The sequence below is a fragment of the Notolepis coatsorum genome (assembly GCF_963971535.1).
Source record: "Notolepis coatsorum genome assembly, chromosome: 11".
Lineage (NCBI taxonomy): Eukaryota > Metazoa > Chordata > Actinopteri > Aulopiformes > Paralepididae > Notolepis > Notolepis coatsorum.
The window spans coordinates 38,183,775-38,209,537 of record NC_140175.1 but is presented as its reverse complement, the minus strand read 5'-3'; the positions used below and the strand labels follow the sequence as shown (position 1 = coordinate 38,209,537).

Here is a 25,763-nt window from a genome sequence, read left to right as displayed (position 1 = left end):
CAGGGAAGTTTGTTAGGGAAGTTCTTCACCTTGCACACACGGAACATACAATGGGCAAAACATACTCTGGGTATTGAGACAGTATACCTACTATTGGTATTGATTCATGATTCAAATGCATGGCATAAATACTGGGTTAAAGGTATTGAGAGGAATAATCTTTTTTTCTTACAATGACAGCTTTAATTTTCTTGTAATTTTGGGAAATTTTCTTTGAAAAACAATAAAATCCCAAAAGTATGACTCTAAGTCCAATTCTTAGTATCGCTTTAAGTATTGCTTACAAACCAGCATTGAATTTGTACTGACACCGGTTTTCAAGAAGGCTATTGTGGATATTTGGGTTTCCAGTAAGGGTGGACGGTATAAACGGTATGAATTTGCGTTATATTGACGAGGCTTGACAACAGAGGTTCAAAGATAACTTCACATTTATTGGCTATTTGTTTCTTTATATCGCTTTATCCATTGGGCTGCTCTCGTTTCCAACTCTGCATGTTACCTTTCAAAAGAGACCAGACTCATGCATGTGCTATAAGTATAAAGTATAATAAATAGCTAATTACTTTGGGTATGCAGGTGTTTTATGCTAAATGTGCCAGACTGTTAAGCCATCATCCAACTAAAGAAAATCTATCTAAAAACAACATCATTTGAAACAGAGACATAAGTAATAAATCATATTCACTAAGCAAAGCTAGTGAAGTCTTTAAACTAACCTTGAGGTTCTCAAAGTGTTTGAAGGATTTGCAGTGGGAGTGTCGAGCTGATGACTCAAAGTGACAGAACTTGTTACAGAGGCGGCAGAGGAAACCAGCAACCGGCACCAAGAAACTAGAACCTGAGACAGAGAGGTCAAACAAGAACAATCATGCAAACATGATAATTAAAGTGATTAAATCCAACAATGTCAATTGAAGTAGTCACAGAGGGGAACTCATTTTGGGTCCAGGGCATGGTACAAGAGAAAGCCCAATGTCAGATTTATGACATATTTGATCATAGGCCTTACATCAATGCAATGCTAAAATCAGAATCTGAGGGTTTTGAAAACAATTCTAACAGGATCAGGATTCTCCAATTGATAAATAAGTCATATTTAGATCATTTCTAAGTATTTTTCCAACGTCTAGACCAGGGGTGGGCAATTATTTTTCCCGGGGGGCCGAATGAGCAACTGAAAATATGTTGGGGGGCCGGGCCAAAATTCCAAACTCAATTATGCATAATATACATTTTATTTCTATATAAAAAGCAGTAAATGGCATTGTTTTGACCCCTGGTAAGAGTGTATGTTATTATTTGGCAATTAAAAGGTGAGGTTAGCTTTCAAAAATATCATTTATTCAAATAGAATTTATTTCCAAAATGATAAACTAAATGTGAAACATTAATAACGAGTTTCTATTGTTTCTATTGAAACAAGGATTTTCTTAGCTTTCTAAAGACATCACATCATCTTATAGCAGAAATAAACAAGACATGTCACTGAACTGTGTAAAGAAAAGTGTCCCCGTTTTGTAGCCTTTTTTACTTTACATGCCTATATTAAACATTTAAGAAAAAAAAATATCAAGTGTCCCATTTCACTTGTTATATTTCCACATTTTAGTGTTCTTCAGTTCTTTTTTGTTTCATTCAGTGTGATAAATCCAGTCTCTGTTGAGCTTTAACAAGTCCATCAAAGTCAGGTTGCATGTCTGAGGTGGAGATGCGAAGCACAGCTGCCAGATGTTCATCAGTGAGAGAGGATCTGTACCTGGACTTGGTAAATGTCATGACTGAGAATGTCTGTTCACATATGTAGGTGGATCCAAAGAGAACCAACATCTTCTGAGCATGTCTCCTAAGCGTATATTGTGCGTGTGAACGTTGACATGAAAAGAAAAAAGTAAAAAAAAAAAAAAAAAAAAAAAAAAAAAAAAAAAAAATATTTTTTTTTAATTTTTTTTTATTATCATGTAATCTTTCGCGGGCCGGTCAGAATCATCCCGCGGGCCGGATGCGGCCCGCGGGCCGTACAATGCCCAGGTCTGGTCTAGACAGAGAGTGGGAAGTTCCCATTTCAAGCCGCGGTGGCCGGCAGGGGATGAGACACACTGGAGGAAATTCTTTTGAGTCAAGGAAACTGGTTAGGATTGGTCATATACCATAGACCGTGTCCGGGTCATACTCCTCGTCCTCAGCCATGTCTTCTAGGGTCACTTCTGTCTGGCATGACCACTCATCCTGCAGAAAGACATTAAGATTCATTCAAACCTTTACTTCCATCTCCATAGATCATTGAGGTTGTCCTCATTTACAATTACCGGTACATCTGGTACAAGACAAAACACAAGATAAAAAAAATAATAATCAGAACATTCAGTTAAAACACATTGAAACAGAATGGTTTGTGGTCATAGTTTTAAACGGCACATAGGTTATAAGAGGTAATAGCTCTTAAGGGTGTGTTATATTTGATCCATAAGTTTGGAGCACATTCAAATTAAAAGATGACTTTCCAAATTCATCAAAATCAGAACAGACTCTGGGTGACCTTAAAGGAACACACCAACATAACATTACGCTTACCGTCTTCTCAAGAGTCAGACAAGAATATAAGATACCAATTTCCTCTCTGTTCAGTAGAATGCCATCTGGCTGCAAGCTAGCCTAGCTTAGCACAAACAAAACGGATACAGACCATTGATTGATTGATTGATTGATTGAAAACTTTATTAACAGATTGCAGAATGGGTACAATACAGTACAGCTCAATACACACAATTGTTAAGGGGATGCAGACCAGAGAAAGACTTTCGTCTTGTTTCCACCAGGGTCCCCCATTTTTTTTTGGACCACTAGCCAATGTTTTTATTGTAGCCTAATAATGTTGTTTTTAGTATGTTTCTAAATATATTTTATTACCCAATATATTGCATTCAATTGAGTCCTAAATAAAAGGTTGAATTAATTAAAGTTTAACCGAGTTGGGATCATCTGCAGCCACACACTGCTTTACACATTGTTGAAAAAAGATACCACACTGAAGGAAACTGTGCACTGGGTCTGTTCCAAGACAACAGCTTAAATCTCACAGGAGGGCCAATGGCTCCACTACCCCAACTAGCCCCCACCATGGACATTCTACAAGAGACCCGAGTCCACGGACCTCTGGCAGTGCGATTTTGGTGGCCACCGTGAGAGCACGCTCCTCTTTAGCCAAGCCCATTGACCTCTCACATATACTTTGATCCACGTGTTTCACTAATAAATCTATATTGATCATGAAGATCTAGGGCTGGGCGATATGACGATATTATATAAATATCGGGTACAGTTCATTAACGATACACTTTTTAAACGTATCGTGGATATCGTGATGTTTTGCCCAAGAGGCTTGTGTCGCGTCAATCTGGTCCACACGTTGACACTTTTGAACAGCGCCGCCCCACACACACACTAGTGCATCAAAAGTTACTACTTATGATTAACAAAGGCATTCGTTTTTTGGCATTAACGTTATATAGTTACACTTTCAATAACATCAGCGTATTTACATAGCAACGTCCGAGGTCGACCTAGATATAGCAAGCATTAGTCGTTCATATCTCAGCCCGTGCTGACTCAGTTGTGCCCATTCTGCGGTCTGTTAATAAAGTTTTCAATCAGACAGATGTATGGAAAGGCTTTTATTATAACATCCGTTGCAGTAAAATCATTATGCCTCCAGTCGTTTAGTCATTCTGCGGAGCTAAAAGCTAAACGTCGGCCGCGGCGAGCTACCGCTGCCATTGTTGTTGTCATTGAGCTCTCCAATGGCGGAAGTAAAAAATGTATACGCGCTTGCCGATTGGTGCTAAGAACAGCAGGGCGGGTGCAAGCGATGTGACGTAATTGGCAGACGCGACTGTCAATCAAAATGATTCTGTTTGCCGTCTGATGAATGAAAACGTTATTAACAGATTGCAGCATGGGTACAATACAGTACAGCTCAATACAACAACAGTCAACAGTGGACTGGAGGATTCAGACCAGAGAAAGACTTTCGTCTTGTTTACATCAGGGTCCCCCATTTTCAATTAATCATATTTCATATATAAATCATATAATATCTCATTGCTAAATATATGCAATATATAATCTAATAATCCAATAATCTAAATCTAATATATAATATAAAAATGCTAAATGCATGGGTATTTTATTTTGTCTTTAATGTTAGCTTGCAAACTCAAATACTGTCTTGGTAAGCCTCATAATGAATTGTTTGGGGAAAAAAAGAAAAACATCGTGATGCGTATCGTGTATCGCCGAAAGGTCAGAAAATATCGTGATATCATATTTAGGCCATATCGCCCAGCCCTATGAAGATCCGTCTATGCGCACAATTAACGAATCCGGTTGCACCATAAATCCATCTCAAGTATCATTGATGATATGTCTGCACCACGAGTTTCTGGAAATTACCGACTATTTCAGTAGCGGCAGCTGTACTGTATTACAGATGCTTCCCCATTTAACCCAAGCATTTCAAATAGATTTTCTTATGGTCGTTAGGCATCCTACAGTCAATGATTCTTACTGCAAACAATCTTTTTGCATGTTAGGCCTGGCATCCATCATTTCTTTTATTTTTTTTTTATTAGTCGTGTAATGTGTTTTTATTAATGTGCAGTTAAAGGTCAGTGAAATTATTAGCCACACCGCACATCCCTAGCGACAATAAACACAAGAGAAAGGAAGTGGACAGAAGCCGACGGATGACCTGACCTGTTTGTGGGAGCTGCCTTGGCCTCCGTCATCTTCCTGTACTCCCTCTCTCTCCTCCTCATCATCTTCATCACTGCCCTCCTCCTCATCAACTAAAAACCCTTCTGTATCCATGGCAGCCAGGTCACCTTCCTCTCCAAGCTGATTAGGTGGAGAACCAACAGTGAAAAGGAAATACTTGGACCCAACCTTATCAGTGGGATTAACATTTGGCAGTGCTGCTCAAACACAGATGTTATGGCATTGATATGACATTTTCTGACTGTTATAAAACTAGGTGTGGGCCTGACTAATATTTAATGCTGTGCTACGCTACATATCACAGCTTTAATATGCAACGCTATGCTACACTAGTTACATATCACAGCTTTAATATGTAACGCTATGCTACACAAACAGCTTTAATAGATAACACTATGCTACACTAGTTACATATCACAGCTTTAATATGCAACGCTATGCTACACTAGTTACATATAACAGCTTTAATATGCAACGCTATGCTACACTAGCTACATATCACAGCTTTAATATATAATGCTATACTTAAGCAATAGCCATATTTTCAGAAAATTAACCTAAAATATATATTATTATTATTTATTCCCCTATGTTATTATTATTATTTATTCTATATATTTTTGGGCTTTCTGTATTTTTCACCCATCCCAATTTAGTTATGCCAATACCCTTCCTGGTCGTTCCACGCATTGCCCCACTGTCGGCCTGGGGAGGGTGTAGAACTACCACATGCCTTCTCCGATACATGTGGAGTCGCGGACAGTATTGATCCATTTATGACATGAAAAAAATCTCAACCGGTTACCGGGCCAATCGGGCTTAGGGGGTTAATATGCAATGCTATGCTACACTAGCTACATAATCATAGTTGGTCAAATTAATGTATAGTACTACGTTATGATCCCTCGGGCGACAGTTGGCTATATCATATAAATTCATTATTTTACTCAGATGCATTCTATAGCACTGAAATACTTATTTCGATCCAGGGGCATTTCCGACACATGAATCTGGAGTGATACTGGTTTACTTCTGCGAGGGTCACCATTTTTCTACTAAAGTGCACGATTCCCCAAACGAAGCCACACCACACAGCTGCAGCAGAGAACTGCTAAGGGACACGGGTGTTTAGTAATGTCTTTAAAAGCAGGACCAGAAACCCACCTTGTCCACTCTCTGCTTGTGCTCCTGGGACTGCATGTGCTCCACAAACAGATGGGGGGTTCTGAAGTGTTTCTTGCAGACTGTGCAGGAGGGGTTGACTGTTCGACTGGCAAGCTGGGGAAGGAGGGAGAGAGGGAAAGAGAAGGAGGGGGAGAGGGAAGGAGGGGGAGAGGGAAGGAGGGGGAGAGGGAAGGAGGGGGAGAGGGAAGGAGGGGGAGAGAGAATGAGGGGAGAGGGGAAGGAGGGAGGGAAGGATGGAGGGAGAGAAGGAATGAGGGGGAGAGGGAAGGAGGGAGGGAGAGAAGGAAGGAGGGAAGCGCAACAGATGGCATCACAATACCGTCAGTTAGGCAGGTGTGTGTCTATGCATCAGTAAAACATGTTATGGTTATATATTATAATCCAACAGGGAGTGAAAGGAGCTAATCCCATAAGCACCATCTACAGTATATCAGCGATCTAAGATGTGGTGTTATTCAGGCGGTTACCTGGTGCTCCTTGGTACGGCGGTGGTCCTTGACGTTACTGGTGAAGTGGCTTTGACAGGTGGCACACCAACGCTGTAGACCTGGTCTCTTCTCCCTGTAGAGGCCAGACACGTGTCAACCAAGAGACACAAAGAACTAAACTGTGTCACACGAGAGGGAGTTCTTTATACTGTACTTCAGCACGGCTGTGATGCAGTCGCAGGTATAAGGCCGCAGGCAGATTGTCATCATGCTTTATATAACAACGCTTTTATCAAGTAACTTGGGGAAAATTATTGCGATATAAAAAAAGGGGAACACCACCGAAATTAAGAATGGAATGTTATTTCCATGGTCTAAGAAAGTGCAGTCAACATTTGTGAACATGAGCGACTCTCTCCAAAAGCCAGGAACCAAAAAAGTAAGACCAGGGATTAAAGAAAAAAGAAAAGGTCTCGACTGAAATGTTAAGGAATGTAAAGGAGATTTCAGCAACACTCCACACAACCATTGCTGGCGTCCTCTAATGCAGCCATCACATTCATCATCATCTAGATAAGTGGTACTCAAGACTTGGTCAACTCAGGAGCCACATTGACACGTTTTATTATGAAAGAGTCACATTACAAACCACCATCAGGCTACCAATAGGCGATCTTACAAGCTGAAAAAGCAGGATCATGTACTGTGTGCTGTACCAGTGGGCTACTGAAATGTATTACTGTTAACGTAGCAACCAGTGTATAATTGTCATTAATGGTCTCCCCTGGCAATTCAAATATCCCTGTAGTAACATTGCATTTTAAACAGGTTTCATGAATGTGAATGTGTCTTCTATGTACTAACTGTGTGGTGTCCCCATCAGAAGATAATGAGTGTGTCTTCTATGTACTAATTGTGTGGTGTCCCCATCAGAAGATAATGAATGCGTCTTCTATGTACTAACTATGTGGTGTCCCCATCAGAAGATAATGAGTGTGTCTTCTATGTACTAACTGTGTGGTGTCCCCATCAGAAGATAATGAGTGTGTCTTCTATGTACTAACTGTGTAGTGTCCCCATCAGAAGATAATGAGTCACTGACCCGCCCCTCCTGGCTCCCCGCAGAGACTTCTGGACACGCGGCAGCAGGGTGACCAGGCAGGCATTGCTCATGTGCTGGATCTCCATCATCCTCTGCTGGTGGGCCAGACCGTTCATATGACTCTGGAAGTTCTGCAGACATCGAAACACATCAATATATATATATATACTAGGGATGGGCGTGAGTAATCGATTCGTAGCTATGAGAAAAAAATAAATAAAAATCGAAATTATACATTTTTATGAATGTATTTTTTTTGTTGGTTTCCTTAAACATATATACGTGAATGAACACAAATAAGTAAAAAAGAAAATATTCTAATATATATATATATTTTAAAGTTTTTTTCCCTTTTCGAGTAATACACGATCAATAGAGTATAGCATGCGATCAATCTATCTGAATTTTTCTTTAACACTTTCAGTGCCAACGACGATATTTCTCGTTAGTTTATGCCAACCGTTGAGTGCCAACAACGAGAGATCTCGTCTTTTTCTCGTAATTTTTTTATTATCGATTATTTTTGATCAATCTAGCCTCACGTTACCAGTGGGGATCTATCTGAGCTCGAAGAGGGAAAATACCGCCCCTTATCGTCTCTCCGGATGGTACTGCACCCCATTGGATTGGATTGAATGAAACGCATGAAAAAAAAAAAGTCCTGCTTCCACATTTTACTTGTCAGACAAGTAACCGGAGATGATCCAAGTCATTGCCCACCACCAGAACAGCGGAGAATATGCGTTTCCAGTACCCAGCGTTGGATCAATAAACGCGATTGATATTTGGAATGGCGAATAATCTTTTTGGAGAACATCTGATCTGAGGTAAGGAATCTATTTTACCAGTCTTGGGATAATCAGAGCTATTTTCACCTATATATCAGCGTGTGCCATATATAATAATAATAATTAATAATAATAATTTAGGACCTGCTCAGAGGTCATCAATCGGCACACATGTGATGCATGCATGCAATTCGTATCTGCGATTAACCCATCCCGTCGTCCTTCCCCCCCCAAGGGCAGCCGGGAGCAGACAGGCGTCAACGTGAGCCGCGCCAGGGGACCAATCCAAGTGCTCCTGTCAGTCTTCGTCAAGGACGCCACAGCGTTAGCGATCTATTGTTGTGCATGTTTTTCCATTGGGTTTATCTTATCGGGGGGGGGGAAACCCTTGCGAGCACGGGGAGAACATGCAAACTCCACACAGAAAGGCCTGGGAGATACCCCACCTGGGTAACTGGCATCATGGAAACCTGGTCCCCAAGCGGGAATCGAACCCTGGACCTTCTATGTGTGTATGTGTGCGATCAGGAAATAAGATAATCGTTTTTTCAGCCCGCTTCTATAGCGTGCATAAGTACATATATACTATCGATAATCTAGCGTTTATTTGAAAACGATTCATAAATAGGCCGAAAAATTACAACGTGTTTTGTGTATTCCAGTAAAGGGCGTTTATCACAGAATCTTAATTTTTTTCTGAAACTTTCAAAAAACGAGCGTTTTTCAAAATGGTATAAAACGGAAATGAACAGATTAAAAAACAATCCGTTTCGACAATGTTGACTGCAAACAAGTCATTGATAAGCGACGGCCATATTAGACACATAGCCATAATTTAAGATATAGTTTATGCGTTCGCAAATATGAGAGCTCGGTCATTGAATAGAGCGGTGTCACGCAACAGGGTTCCTAGGCACAGCATGGCCGGCACTCAAAGTGTTAAAATGCCCATCCCTAATATATACACACTAACCATGTCCTAGATATTTGCCGTAAGTGATTTTCCTTTGTCTTTGTTAAGACTTTACATTAATCCAATAGACATTTACGGTGCCAATACACAGTCATTATTCCTAGTAGCACATACTAAGATGGGTATACTGTAGGAACCAAGATCAGATGTAGAGGGACCTGGGGGCAGGGCTCTACAGTGAGACCATTTTACTCGCATTTGCCCCTAAGAATGTGTGCGAGAACCGGAAAAATAAATTACTCGCGTGTGTGCGAGTGAAGATTACAACCTCAGTCGTGCTTTTTTCTCTCCGCTGCTAATCGGTCAAAAACTACAAGTCCCACATTGCACTCAAGCCAACGGTCCAATCACAGTAGAGTGACAAGGAAATGACCAATCGGAAGCTTTCATTTGCTTTTTTACTTCCGGAAAGTCCGCCATTGCGCTATGCGAGAGTTTTCCGAGACCGTAACATTAAATTAATGTAACTTATTCTAGTCTTACCAATAGCAATAGATTTTAGAACACCTAGATTTATCGATAGCAATAGTAATATAACGTTAATGCAACAAAACGAATGCCTTGCTTTGTTAATCATAACGTTGATGCAGTAGCGTATGTCATTGTGTTGGCTGTAACGGACATGAGAATAACATAACACTGTGTACACATTAAAATTGCGATAATCGATTCTAACATTTTCAAATCGATGCAGTTGAATTTTCCCCTTAGGATCGATGCATTGCGATGCATTGTTACACCCCTACACCAAAGTCACTGGCCCACTGTGCGTGTGTGTGCTAACTTGGCTAGCGTTATCAACAGCAGAGGTGGGTGAAAGCGGTGTGACGTAATTGGCAGAATCGACTGTCAATCAATGGTCTACCTGACACGCAAACTCATAAACAATGTTTCTGTACTGGAGGTGTACAGTATTTCAATAGGTAACCCTGAAAGGATTATTTTTCTAGAAGAGCAACACTAGCCAAAACAGGCATTATATGCATAAAAGGGGAACAAGCTAAAGTTAAGTGACAGTTACTTTTGTAGCAGCAGTTTGATTTGATAATTTATTTGATAGGGACAGCACATGTTAATGAACATCAAGTACAAAATACAAAATGTAAACATGCAGGGTTGTAGCAAGAGCTAATTTACACCCGTAGTCCCTAAACAGGAGACAGCAAAACTCTTTCAATAAATAAATAGCCTGCTTAGTAGGGGTGCGAATCACCAGTTTCATCACGATACGATACGATATCGATTCTTTGGACAACGATACGATATTATCCGATATCACACAGTCTGCCACGATACGATTCGATTCAGGTGCCTGCGATCGATATGAGACGATATTATATGCCCATTTAACACAATCAGTAACATTTAAATCAACAAAAAAAAGGCAATGGAAATATCATTTGACATTTTTATTTTTGAGCTCTTCCAGACATTTAAATGAAAAACAATATTGTTTTTAATACAAATAGACCTCCTGTTCACTGTTTTTGGTTTGTTTTTCTTTTTTTTCTATATTAATATCCTATTCACTGTCACAGAGCTGTATTAAGGTGCAGTACCGGCCAGATCCTGTTAGTGGGGCTATCCCGAGAATGCACCCTCCTTCCCAGGCCCCACTTCTCTCTGCCTATGGCTCTGGGTTAGCTTGTTAGCTTACGCTAACGTAACGTTATCTTTGATCTTTAACGCGACGTGGGCATAATGCAGTGGCGAGGATTGCAAAAGCAGGTTAGATGCATTGGACCCGTTGCAGAATAAAACAGCAGGGACATGTTTTGGGTCACAGAATAGGCACACTAGTCTTGCTCTAGTGACGGTCTAGACGCTACTGCTGTGTGCTGTTGATGTTAAACGGAGTTTCACAACACTGGGCGCGGGGCGATGACGTCGCCGTCGCCGGATTTTCAAAATAAGAGTATCGCAATATGAATCGATCTTTTTACATTGCATCGATCCTATTTGATTATTGATAATAGATCGATATATCGATCTGGATCGATGTATCGTCCCACCCCTACTGCTTAGGGTAAAAGCATTGTGACAATCAATGATAAAAACAACAATAAAAACAAGAAACATGTTACATAAACTAAATCAGATAAATTATCACAGTTCTGGTTTGCCTCAACACATCCCACGCCAGAAACGGCTTACGACGTGTTTCAAGTTCATGCGAATTCTGCCAATCCACGGCGTACGACGTTATTGAGATCATATTAAATTTTTTCGCCATGTTATTCATAATTCCCTCACGGAGCCTGGTCTGATGCAGTGGGAGCATGCACAACTCTGCAACGCTTCAATACTGCCGCCTGGTGGATGATCGGCGAGTTGCCAAACCGGAAATGGACGAGTCGATCTCGGTGCGTCTGGGAAATGCGTACGGCACTCGCATATTGTTGCGGGACTGTATACACACGTCCGTGTGTAGCGATCGCTGCCATAACGCAATAATCGATACGATTTGGCCGTTTATTATGATTATACAAACCGGAAATGGATTTAGGAGATCGCCGTCAAATAAGTGGGATCTTTTTCCTCCAGTCTCATTGTCGAACGGTAAGAGGACGCTGACGTTACTTTCAGCGCGTTTGTTTATTATTATCCATGCAAACTGCTCTGATCAATATATCACCCATACTACATAAAGCATTTACTGACGATGACGGAATTATAAACGACCCCCCCCCCCCCCCCCCGGTTCATCCGCGCATGATCAGTCATAACGTTTAGGATCATGTACAGTTGAAATTTTTAATATAGCGTGTATCGCCAACAAACGGCATTTGATAATCTATACATGCGTTTATGCCTATATCTCACGTTCTAGGAATTACTGCAGAAAACGATAAAAACATATTTATATTCTAGACCATAGGTGTCAAACTCACGGCCCGCGGGCCAAATCCGGCCCGCCACGTCATTTGATGTGGCCCCCCAAGAGCTCAGGTAAAAAAAATAAAAATAATTTTTTTTTTTTTACATTAATATTGGGTTAAAAAATAGCAGTGTTAAAATAATTGTGGGTTAATGCGTTAATAAAGCTTTAACTTTGACAGCCTTAGTTATTACACATTCTTACACATACATGTATGTTGAACATCTGAGGTAACAAAGGAAAAAAGCCAAAAGCACTTACTCCTCAGACATTCTTTGACAATTTTACAGCCCAAAATACAAAAAAGATCCAGGCGGAATAGGTAACAAAGGGTTGAAGAAATATTGTCTGAACTGTCAGATGCAAACTGGCTGTGTGACATAACCGAGCATCTCGCTCAATTGAATAAGAAGCTGTAGGGACGCAAACAAGTCCCACCCAAAACTTGACCAATATAGTTGTGAACTGAGACAACCCTTATTTTGTTATTTTTGAGTACAGTTACAGTTGTGTGTTCATGCAGACACATAATAGCAATTTCATTACGAATTGAAAATGGGGGACCCTGATGTAAACAAGTCGATAAAGTTAATTAAACTATCTTCCATTAGTTGGATGTATGGCCTCTGCAAGGTTGTGTGCAGCCATTTGTTTTTGTAACATCTGCTACATCTGTCCCACGTGTTCTTTGCAGCTCACAGTTGTTAGTTCTGCCCATCTTGACTGTGACAAAAAGGTTTTGAACAAACTTAATGTCATAGCTTGTATTTGATGATATTCTTCTTTGTTATTTACTTGAATGGTTTGATCATTGATTGGTGGAGTAATATGGGGTTCTGATAAACTAAATTTATTTGTTAAAATAACATAAGCTAACATATATTTTTACATTTATGCAAATGAATATGCAATATGTATAACTTGAATAAGTAATAAATACAGAAACACCATGTTTAACAATATGTAAATGTGTAGCTACATTTATTTTACATTACATTAACATTTATACGGTCTTTGGCCCTTTGAGGGCAACCATAATGCTGATGTGGCCCTCTGTGAAAATAAGTTTGACACCCCTGTTCTAGACGGTATTTTCGTATGAATCTATGAATGAAAAAGTAAAACGTTCCTACATCCTGAACGATAGATAGATAATCGATGTTGAATGGGCCATAGTAATGTCAATTTAGCAATACAATTTAAAAAGTTATAGCCCTGCAAAGAAGGTGAACATCTCCATAGGCTTACAGTGCTGGCAGAGTGTGGTATAAGATGCTCAAATTGCGTGGCAGGGAATGTGTTAAGATGCAGTTTAAGATGAGTCTTGAACATGGAGTATGTGGGGACCTCTCTAATCACAACTGGTAGGCTATTCCAGTAGTTACCACCTTTAACAGAGAACACAGTTTTAGCAAAGGTAGTATACCGAAAAGGCACCTTACAGTCCCCTCTACTGATGGCCCTGGTGGTAATGCCAGTGTCTCCTTTTTGTTCAATGTCACTGCCTTTTTTATTAGGCCTAGTTATTGGCTACAACTTTGCCACAGTAGGCATTAATCACTTAATAGTTAAAATGTCTGTGTCCCATTCCCGTTTGCACACGCAGCTACACACACACACAGTGGGCCAGTGACTTTGGTGGTATGTGCTATTGCACAGATGTGTCCCGTTCCCGTTTGCACATGCACACACAGTACAAATATACATTTATAAAAATTTAAAAAAACTCTTGTTACTTGAAATATTTTCACTGTGCTCCTAAATATTTGTGTGTGCTCCTAAATTTCTTTGTGTGCTCCTAAATGTTTTCATTTAGGAGCACATGTGCTCCTTGGGAAAAAGGTTAGCGTAGAGCCCTGGGGGGAGGGGCGTATCACTAGGGTTATCAAGTTGGAAGCTCCCATCATAGATGTTTCATTGAGTTTGGTCCACGGCACCTAAAGAAGGCTCAACAGTGAACTCCAGCATCCTGGAGAGACACTCAGCAGCACCGCTACGTACAGCCTCTCTACCCAACAATACTACCCGCACATCTACACAACAAATAGAGCTAAAATATTTCCAGCGTTACCAACGTCAACAAAACCAGAGATGAAATGTTCAAATTCCTTTGGCGCCATCATGCTGTGTACGTATAAAGGAGGTTCTGGTGGCTGGCTTACAAGATCAAGCCAGGACCCGAGTGCAGCGCTGAGCTAATCCCACCACAACTGTGTGAATGCAAGTGTTGCTGACCTTCTGGTTGTGGCAGGTGATATTGCAGATGTAGCAGTAGAACCTGTTGGCTCCCTCCCCGGCCCCCTCCTTGGCCACCTTGGACCCTTTGCCGCCCGTCATCACCGGGGCCCCTTTGCCGCCCCCTCCCTTGGCTGACCCGCCCCGAGAGCCAGAGGCTGGCAGTGGGGCCACTTTGTCGTCCGTCGTCTCCGCTGGAGCCTTCTCACTCAGCTGACCAGTGGCTGGCAGAGCCAACGCACCACTGTTAGTCTACAGAGAGAGAAAGAGGTGTCACAAGCCACAACTCTTAGACAGGGTTCCTGCCGGTTTCAGCAAGTTCAATTTAAGACTTTTTAAAACCTTTTTAAGAACACTCTGAATAGAACGTAATACCTATTTCATGGTCATACTGGCAAAAAAGTATGAAGGAAAATGACTATGATAGAAGTAATTCCATACAAACTGTTGGGGGGGAACTGATGGCTATTACTGTACTGCTTAATTTGCAGCCCAACATTTACCCCAACCACATTTAAACGTGAGACAGAGATGTTATCGCAACTAACTTCCTAATCCAATACACCTTTAAGACCCATCTTTTTAAGGCCTAAAATTCTGATTATTAATTTTAACACTTAAGACCGAGCGGGAACCCTGCTTAGAAATAGCGATAGGTGCAGTATTTCTCCAGGCTCCTGTGGTGAAATATTTTCTTTCTCCCAAGGAACAAATGTCCTGGGGAGAAGTTGAGGCTGGTCCTGCAACACCTCAAGACCCTGGTGAGCGACTCCCTCGACGGTTTGCATACCAGGCAAACATCGGGGTGGAGGACGCCATCATCTACATGCGTGTGTATGTGTGGATATTGTGCGTTTGTCTATGCCTGGGTCTTCTAATATCATCTGGGTCATGATCTGCTCCGTCCTTGTGTTCATGACTGTATTGTGCCCTGTATCCCTATCTTATGTTCTACTATATGTGCTTTTGTTTGTGTTTTTATTCTAATGTTATTTATCTCGCTTTTATTCTGTTTGTATTGCTAACCCTTTAAAAAAAATATGTATCCTCTCTTTCTCAGATTTTTTTCTGTTTTCTCCCCGTCCCAATTTAGTCGTTGTGCCAATTCCCCCCCCCCTCCCCTACCTGGTTGTTGTGCGCATGTTCTCCTACTGGTCGGTACAAGGGAACCCTGAAGTCATCCGCGCGGCGACAGCCAGTGACTATTTTTTCACCTGGCAGCGAGGCCACTAGGCACAAAGTGGATAGGTAAGTAAGGTAAGAAGCGAGGACTCTCATTGGTGAAGTGTAACGCGTGGGAGGTCACGCTGCCTTAATCAAGTCCTGCCTCCGCTGAGCAAGCGCCCAGACCTGTAGGCGTCGCTGTCCACAACACCAGATTCCCACCCATGACTTGCCCTCCCCCTAACCCAGCCAAACGGGTTAGTATAGCGATCAGCCCAAGCAATGCTGACTCCGGGAGTCGAGACCGCAGCCTCTTGCATTGGTGACGAGCGCAATCTCCGCTACGCCACCTGACCGCCCCCCTTTTTTTACACAGGATTTTAGCCTGTACCTTCTGGCAGGGGGACTGCCAATGGAAATTAGCCTTTTAGCTCAAATTGGGTGCATTTACGTTTTTAAAATGTTTATTAATGTACGCTGTCCCCCTTGAACAAATAAAGTAAACCTAAATGCTCCACAGAGCCTACACGCATCTGGAGGCCACACAGCACAGTGAGAATCATGTTCTTCGACTTCTCCAGTGCCCTCAACACCATCCAACGTTTGCGGCTAGCGGAGAAGCTAGCGATGAAGTTGGAGCATGGCCTGGTGGCCAGAACCACTAACTACCTCACCACCAGACCACAGTACGTCAGACTGCAGGGCAGTTGATCAGATGTGGTGGTGAGCAACACCAGTGCCCCCAAGGAACTCCTCCATCATAAGTTACATCACGGACAACAACGAAGATGAGCAGAGCCCTGGTGGAGAGCTTTGTAGGGTGGAGCGACAGCAACCACCTCCAACTCAACATCAGCAACACCAAGGAGCTGGTGGTCGAGGGGATGAGGTGGAGACCCAAGAGTTCCTTGGAGTAGACCTGAACAACAAACTAGACTGGTCTGACAACTAGGGCTGACCTTCGAAGCTTTTTTTGGTAATCGAAGCTTCGGGGCCGAGCTTCGATTTTAATTCGAAGCTTCGACCAAAAAAAACATAATTATGTTGCAACCTTCGTATATCAAGCAAACAATTATATAAATATTTATATGTAGTTGATAGAGACAAAGGCAGAATTCGACTTAATTAAGCACGTTTTATTAAGACATCTTTTTATATGGGTCGGGACACTTTAAAAGCACAATGAACACACATCTGTCCGACATAGTCTTAAATAACAAACAGCATTGCTTCGCTTTCCTTAACATAAACAAATAAAATAAATTAAATTGTAGGCCTATGCCTGCATTTGAGGCTTAATAAAAAGTATTACACACACAATTAGGCTACTACATGGCCGAGTCCGACCTCGTCTTAAACAAATGGCATAAACAAATAAAATAAATTAAATTGTAGGCCTATGCCTTCATTTGAGGCTTAATAAAAAAAGTATTACACACACAATTAGGCTACTACACGTCTTAAACAAATGGCATAAACAAATAAAATAACTTAAATTGTAGGCCTATGCCTTCATTTGAGGCTTAATAAAAAGTATTACACACACAATTAGGCTACTACACGGCCGAGTCCGACCTCGTCTTAAACAAATGGCATAAACAAATATAAAACTAAGTTATTATTATTATTATTATTTGAGGCTTAATAAAAACAAAGTATTACACACAATTAGGCTACTACACGGCCGAGTCCGACCTCGTCTTAAACAAATGGCATTGCTTCGCTTTCCTTAAAATAAATTAAATTGTAGGCCTATGCCTTCATTTGAGGCTTAATAAAAATTATTACACACACAATTAGGCTACTACACACAATCTGTCAGTGTAGACTAATATGAAAATATCTTAAACGAACGGCAACTTAGTTAAATTGAACAAAAATTAATTATAAGCAGTCATTTGAGGTTTAACAAAAAGAAACAATGAATTGAAGCCTACAATACCGGAGCTTTGATTGGCCTATAAAGGATAGTGCTGCTACTCACGGTTTATCCTCAACCTGAAAGTTTAGGTTGTGTGCCAAAAAGACCAATGTGTCCACATTCTTTGGCAACATAGAACTTCTTGATTTATTTACAATAAATCCAGCTTTCGAAAAGATGCGCTCTGAAGGGGTTGAAGTGGCAGGGATGGAAAGAAGACGCTTGGCTACAGTTGCCAGTTTAGGATAACGGTGCGCATTTATTCTCCACCAGCCCAGCGGTCCACCTTTATCCGTTTTGGTTCTGTCTTTTAAAAAGTCATCCAGTTCACTCTTTGCAGTGATCACTTCTCCACGGGGTGCTGCATCTTCATCCATAGACAGAAGGAGGTCGCATTCTCTCTCTCTGTCCGTTCTACGCCTCTTTTCCGCTGGAGGCGACTCACTGCCTCCTTCATCCCCGTCATCGTCAGTTGGTGGTGGTGGTGGCGGTGCCAGGCGCTCAGCCAACGTAATCACCTCCGCGTACACATGTTCTTTTTCCTCGTCGGATAGCCAGCTTAGTTGCTTGAAGCGGGGGTCAGTGACTGCGCTGAGGACAGTAGCTTCAGTCGCGGCTGAAAGTTTCCACCTCCTATCAATTTCGTACACCAGACTGCCTTTCAGAGCTTTTGTGGTGGGACTGTCATTGTCGTCATCTTGCAGGTGTCTTCTTTTCAGATTTGACAGCATTGGCGCTACTGCAGACAAGGACACATTTTCTTCTTTTGACAAGAGTTCAGTCAGAGTGATGAAGGGCTTAAGCATGGCAACAGTTTCCTCTGCGATGACCCACTGGGCTGTTGTCAGGTCCAGTGTCCGGTCAGCTCTTTTGGTGACGATTGGGTCAGACAGGACAGCTGAAATGGGCCACCGTTGTTCAAGTAGACGCTCCAGCATAAAACACGTCGAGTTCCAGCGTGTTGCGACGTCTTGAATGAGTTTGTGGCTTGGGACTTGTTGTATGTTCTGTTTTTCTTTTAATGCTGCAGTTGCTTTCGCACTTTTCTTGAAGTGCCCCACAAGTCGCCTTCCAGCAGCCACGGCACGGTGTACTGGGTCGTGTTTTAGCGCTGCATTAATGCAAAGCTGAATTGTGTGTCCAGCACAGCACACTCCCCTGACAGCCCCCCACGCCTCATCCTCCTCCAGCAAATCAGTGCACAGAATCATATTAGCGGCATTGTCGTGCACAACCGCGACTCTTTTCTCTGCAGGTATAGCATATGCATCGACCGCCTCTCCCAGTCTCTGTGCAATATTTCGAGCTGTGTGACTCTCCTCCATTGACTTGGTCTCTAACACGCAGCTCCGCATTCCCCAGTCATTGTTTATCATATGAGCCGTCACCGTCATGTACGCTTCCATCTGTAGACTGGTCCATATATCCGTGGTGAAACTAATGGCAGAGCACTTCTCCATGTCGCTGCGCACTGCATCCCGTATGCGTCTGTGCTGGTCTGTAAGCGCATAGGAGATAGCCTCTCGTGTCGGCAAAGTATATGCTGGCTCCAGTGTTTTGATTAGGCGTTTAAACCCATTCCCTGCCACGATATTTATAGGTCTCATGTCTTCTGCAATAAACGAAACTAAAGCATTGCTTATGGCTTGCTTTCTGCTTTCCGTAAGCTTCTTAATCAGCATATGATCACCAATTGTTGTTTGTCGTGAGGTGTCGGCTGAGCGTGACGTCGAAGCATCCGTTTTTTTCAGAGAATGCACCTACAAAAGCAGATTATATTTATTACAATTAAATTAGCCAACTTGGTAACACATTAGTCATAGCAGCATAGGCATAGCCTTATTAATTAATTAACAAGCATATTTACGTTTTTTAGGTGATTTGACAAAGCTGTTGTAGAGTTGTGATATGCCAATTTCTTCTGGCATATCTGGCACTCGGCTTTTTGGGCATTGTCTTTGCATATTTTAAAGTGTAACCACACGTCTGATGACTTCTTCGTCGACATGTCTGCCGCACATGTACTTGTTGTTTTCAACACAGATAATCTCCACGTGCTTGTTCTAGAGAGGTGGAGTCGAGGCGCCGCTTACTTTCGTTTCATGGAATGGAGGCGGGAAGGCGCCGCTTACTTTCGTTTCATGAAATGGAGGCGGAAGGTTTTGGGATTTTTTTTTTAGAACTTCGATTTTTTTTTTTTATTTCGAAGCTTGTGCCATCGAATCGAACGTTCGAAGCTTCGAAGCATTTAAGACAGCCCTACTGACAACACTGAGGCACTCTACAGGAAGGGACAGAGCAGGCCGTTCTTCCTGAGGAGACTCGGGACATTGGTCAAAACAAGTGAGTTTCAGGTACGCAAAAATAATTAGCTCCATGAAAAACCGTTTCTATTCGACACTGCGTTCATCAAAGCACATAAAGATCTCCTAGCTGCCCCCATTGCACATCTAATCAATCTGTCTCTTAACCCATTTAGACCTAAAACGCCTGCTAATAATGCATTATATAGCCTGCATACACAAATGTGTTTCCCGGATTCGATGCGTTAAACACTGTACTTTCCCCGATGCTTGGAAATGTGCTATTGTGACACCTATTCATAAGTCTGGAGACCGCCTTGATGCCTGTAACTATAGACGGATAAGTATACTGCCTATGCCTATACTCTAAGGTTGCTGAAAAAGTGGTTGCTGACTACTTTTCTCAACACAGGTGAGTTTGGGCTGCATTGGATGCAGTTCAATTTCAGAGCAAATCATTCTCTTGAAACTGAAACTTTGCATTTTATAGAACAAGTCAAATCCAGGCTTGATAAGGAAGCTGTAGCTGGTACTGTGTTTTTAGATCTGAGCAAAGCTTTCGACACAGTGAACCATGCTGTGTCATGCTGTCAAAATTGTCTCATAATTATTTCAAGCACAGCACTGGTATGGATGTCTTCATACTTATCTAATAGGAGGCAGTGTGGGTGATACTCTAGTCTAGTGTCATGAACTGTACAATGGGTGTCCCACAAGGGTCCGAGTTGGAGCCGCTATTATTTAGCATGTATATAAACAATCTCCCACAGCACTGTCCTCAAGACATCCATCTTCAGATGTATGCTGACAACACTCTTGTGTGGACTTATGCAGCGCTAGTTAACAGCTGCGTTGGAGTATCACAAAATGGCTAGAAGAGTCAGGCCTATGTCTCAATGTATCCAAGACAAAATCTATGTCCCTGAAATAAACGTAAAAAACTAAACTAATGTGTGCAATAGACTGCTGCAGTCATTTTTACCAGTCTGTAATAGCCAGCGTCCTCTTCTTCGCTATTGTATCCTGGGGGGGCTACATCAACTCAAGGGACACCAACAAACTGAACAAGCTGGTGAGGAAGGCTAAGTCTGTGGTGAGAGTCGAGCTGGTCAAACTAGAGGTGGTGGCAGAGGAAGATGAGAAGAAATGCCCATCCCTAATTCAAATCTCAAGTTGTTGGCCGACATGTGCTCCGTTTTCAATTGTCTAGGTAGCATGAATTTATTTTTCCTTTACCCAATAGGCATTTAGCATTTAGGCATTCTCTTATCCAGAGAACAAGCTCAAATTCTAGCATCACCTACATTCCAAGTAGCCAACATGAAGAGGGCAAATCAGCTGTGCTCTGTGAATATGAGTGAGTAACCTACAATGAATACATGCTAGGAAGAAGCAAGCAAAGTATTTTTGATGCATATGTATCATATTATGCTACTAAAATGGAAGCAGAGTACAGAACCCTATTTCTTGTTCAGTGTCCAACTCTTTCAGTTATTCATTCATAATCAGGAACAAAATGGAATTGAAATTCACTCCCCAAGTCCAGTGTCAAGGTTTCCACAAGCAATTGTTAGGCCCGATAATATTAAAATGTACCCGCCAACTGTCAAATTAAATGGCCATATCATGTAATATGCGTGTGTGGTCATAAAGAAATTCTTGAAAACATGGTTAGGGAAGTAAATCACAAGTACTTATCGGTCACAGCTAGGGATGCTCGATATTGGCTTTTTTACCGATACCGATATACCGATATTGTCCAACTCTTAATTTCCGATACCGATATCAACCGATACCGATATATGCAGGGTTACCCCCCCAAAAAATGGAATAATTTCAGGTAATTAACATTACATATCTCTTGTTGTGGAATTAACACAACATTATGCATACTTTTAACAATAAATAAAATCAGAATTTGTTCTTACTTGCTTGCCTGGGTAAATAAAGGTTATAGAAATGTAAAAAAACATTTTAATGCCAATATCGGCCGATAATATCGGTAGGCCGATAATATCGGACATCGCTAGTCACAGCAGTCTTTAATAACGTTGAATGGTGAATACATTTGTTCTGATGTAACAACATCTTTGTTGGCAGACGACTCCTTCGGACAATCTCACATTACTACTCTTACTTGTTGCCTCGCTGAAAGATTGGTTTATCAATTTCAACTTATTTAATTTTTTAAACCAGCCACAATGGCCGTCACAATTTATATTTCCAGACTAATTTAAATTCTAGACAGAAACTCTGTCCAGTGTAGCTTGTGCTCTACTCACCTCAGCAGCTCCGCTCTCCTCCAGTGCCTCTGTGGACTCCCCCTCCTCCAGAATGAAGCAGTCTGGGGACAGAGCGGACGGGTGAGAGGCTGGGAGAAACCAACACAAAAGCAGGGGTTAACGAACTTAACGGACACAAAAAAAGTAACCGACACCCATCATTCAGTTGCTCAAGACTGAAATTAACATTAACATAAGGCAACTGTGTACTCTCTCCAAAATGTTATTTTTTTTTGTGGATACCTACCATCAGCTTGGCTATCCTCTGCTGTGTCGCTAGATTCTGGAATAAAAATCACCTCATCCGTCTCAGCAGTGGATTGCTCCATGGGCTCCTCAGACCTGAGAGACAACAAGTCACAGGTGGAGAGAGGGGGGAGGAAGAGGAATGAAATCAGAAGAGGAAAAACACAGAGCGAGTGGTAGGGATGGGTACCGAATTCGGTACTTTTAAAAAGGTACTTACCAAAACACGTCGGTACTACAGAGTATCGATTCACGTGAGAGACCAAAAAATATATATACGGTATCTTTTTTTGTACATTTTGTTTAAAAGAAAATTCTTTTTAACTTTTTTCTTTTCATGTCAACGTTCACATGCACAATATACGCTTACCTAGGATTTGACTTGATTCAACAACAAAGCGGGGTAATGGCAAGCCGAAAACGGTCGAAAGTGTAGTTAGTTTTGATATATTTTTTCACGGCTGAGGTAGGTAGATTACATTTTTAGAGACTAAAGTACCGAAAAAAGGTACCGTTGGGTACCGGTATCGATTCACAGGTACCGGTACCGTATCGGTTCAAATGTGAACGGTACCCATCCCTAGCGAGGGGACATATTTCTTTATCAAGTAAGGAATTATGACTAGTCATTATTTGTACCAAATGCTAACTCATGGACCTGTTTGGACCCTGGCTGAAGTGTGCTGAAATAGAGTCAAACGATAAAACAGCTTTATCTGTATTAGGGATGTGCAAGTATATCCAGTTAACCAGTCGCTTTAAATAATTTCTATGATTTATATACGATTTTAAATGTTTATTCTTAACAGTTAATTAACTTTTTTTTTGTATATTATTTTGTATTAATTTTATAGGGTGAAAGTGTAAAAACATACAATATATGAAAAGTTAACACATGAGACAGCACACTCTACTTTTACATCTTCGATTTAGAGCGGAGTAAATGAGTTCCATCTAAACAAACGTTTTTATCGCCACCCGAGAAAAGCTTTCCATCTAGCCCTCTTGAAAACTAATATCTCAAGTCCCTTCACTGCACGTGCCTGTTTAGTACTTGAGTTGAGTTCCAACAGCACGTATCTCTGTATCAAACTGTCAATGGGGAAGATTATTTTTGTGTACATGTGAAGTAACGTTAGCCTACTGTAAACTGTGTGAAGTTTACAGAAGAATCAACAGGCTGTCGATTATCAAAGTATTCTGCCCAAGAAAGACCCTGGGAATAACGTTATGAAGCAGAAAGAGGTCGATGACTCCATGGCTTTGTGGGCTGTTTCAGACAAATTAACAAAATGGTATGTATGCTTTTTATTGCCATTCTCTGAGCAGTGTTGATTATCAATAAGGCTGAGCATACCACTGTAAGCCCCACAGCTAGTGGACATTTGTGCTGTGTGGTGAAATGAGTATGGTCAATTATAAGTCCCATCGTTGTGGGCATATAGTAATTACTTGGCTCCATCGTCATGTCAGAAGCTGCAACAATATTTTCCATGGCGTTTGTTTTGGAAGCGAGAGTGTCTGCGTAATCATTTTCACAAAGTCTGTACTTTACTGTGGACATGGGTTTCAGTCGGTTTTACTTGGTATTAATGAGTAAATTACAGTCAACATTAAGACAGGCTGTATTTTTATAGTTAGCCAACATTACGCATTAGCAAGCATTGTTGATGATGAGCAGCTGCGTTAATGGATGATCGCTGTGTGTAGCATTGTCCGGATGTCGTCTGATAACGTTAGATAGATGTGTATCGTGAAATGGGCAGATTGTGCGCACGGCACTTGGAACCACGTTGGAACCACGTTAAGTAATAGAAAAGAAAATGGCTATGGGGTTTTCTTCCGGTTAATGACGGTGGATAGCCGGCTATAAAAATAACCGATTTGCAAATCCTAGGTCAATAACCTGTACATATTCACCATCTGCTGATTCCACCGCTTCATTTGAGCCATCACTCGTCTGTAAAGAGCGATAGATTCAAACACCAGACGTAATTTTGTTACGCTAGTGCCATCAAGTCAACATCATACATTTAGATATTTCATATCATTGGAAAACCTTGAAATCTCTCCTTTCATTTGAAGTTGATGATGGTTCCTGTAGTTGACGTTGGATCACCATTACATAGGGGGACCTAATATGGTTTGATCTGAAGACTTATTGAAACGTATAAGAAGAAAGCAGAAGTCCCTGGGGGCCTCACCCATTAGTCCTTTGCTTCTTAAGTACAGGCTCCTCCATTGGTTGGTCGGAAGCCTGCGTCTCCCCGTCTGCTGCAACCACGGCACCATCTGTGGGTCATGGGTCAAACAACACCCTGCTAAGTACAGCTACCTGCAATTCTCACACATTGAAGCAATCACATTGTGGTCGTCTCTGGAAAGAAAAAAAAACTCAACGTTTAAAGGGGAACTATCTTCTTTCACTATTTGGGCAATTTTACACAATTCCTGTGAGTCTATGGAACACATCTGTATGGTTTGTTTAAAAAGAATTCCTTGTTTTGTATTTCTAATAAAGTACTGTAAAGCAGCACTTTCTCCCCTTCAAGATTCCAGGCTGTTTTTGGCTGGGCTCCACCCATACTCGCAATGCGCTTTGAGTGACAGTCACCCACTGCACTGTACTGGCAGATACCTTTTGGGGGAGAGAGAGAGATAGAGACTATTAATTAATTTCGCCGCGGGGGGACATAATCCCACGGGACAATGCATTGGTAACTTGTTTCAAATGACAATATATACCCCCGTGAATATTATTGCACGGATCGGAATACGCGTGGAAGCGTGCGCTATGATATTTTGCAACAGGTTGACGTGAGTGCTGATACGAGAGAGCGAGAGAGAGAACGAGTGAGAGAGATAGAGGGAGAGAGTGATAGAGGAGAGATCGCTGTGAGCGGCTCAACTCACGACTGTGTAAATGCAGATACATAGACAGAGGAGAGACGAGTTGCACCGTATGAGAGCCTCTCTCTCCATCCGTCTGTCGCTCCCTCTTTTGAGGAAGTGTCAGTGACAGGGAAATACGGCTGATCTTCAATTTTTTTTTTGGAATTCGAAGCTTCAGGGCCGAGATTCGATTTTAACCCATTCAATGCCGGAGCTTATATCCATCCTTGTAGCCTCTCTGCCAGCTCTATTTGTCTATGGAGTATGGAGATGTTGACCTTCTTTGCAGGGCTATAACTTTTTAAATTGTATTGCTAAATTGACATTACTATGGCCCATTCAACATCAATTATCTATCGTTCAGGATGTAGGAACGTTTGACTTTTTCATTCACACATTCATACAATAATACGGTCTAGAGTATAAATATGTTTTTATCATTTTCTGCAGTATTTCATAGAACGTGAGATATAGCCATAAATGCATATATTAGATCATCAAATGCAGTTTGATACCGATCGACGCCAGATAAAAAAATTCAACTGTACACGGTCCTAGACGTGTTGACTGATCATCTGCGGTTGACCGGA

General features: G+C 41.6%; 1 protein-coding gene across 3 annotated transcripts in view; it reads right to left on the bottom strand.

Moving 5' to 3' along the window:
• ciz1a (cdkn1a interacting zinc finger protein 1a) overlaps nucleotides 1-25,763 on the bottom strand; it is a 50,330-nt gene that overhangs the window by 4,851 nt on the left and 19,716 nt on the right. For 2 of the 3 annotated variants that reach the window (XM_084325110.1, XM_084325111.1), the window contains exons 6-15: nucleotides 24,486-24,573; nucleotides 22,283-22,377; nucleotides 22,036-22,124; nucleotides 14,366-14,617; nucleotides 7,492-7,622; nucleotides 6,429-6,522; nucleotides 5,941-6,054; nucleotides 4,756-4,896; nucleotides 2,151-2,229; nucleotides 720-841 (exon numbers count right to left, since the gene is read on the bottom strand). In XM_084325110.1, coding sequence (XP_084181236.1) covers nucleotides 720-841; nucleotides 2,151-2,229; nucleotides 4,756-4,896; nucleotides 5,941-6,054; nucleotides 6,429-6,522; nucleotides 7,492-7,622; nucleotides 14,366-14,617; nucleotides 22,036-22,124; nucleotides 22,283-22,377; nucleotides 24,486-24,573 — 1,205 coding nt within the window. The remainder of the gene's footprint in view (nucleotides 1-719; nucleotides 842-2,150; nucleotides 2,230-4,755; nucleotides 4,897-5,940; nucleotides 6,055-6,428; nucleotides 6,523-7,491; nucleotides 7,623-14,365; nucleotides 14,618-22,035; nucleotides 22,125-22,282; nucleotides 22,378-24,485; nucleotides 24,574-25,763) is intronic. The other variant, XM_084325112.1, reaches the window with a different exon arrangement.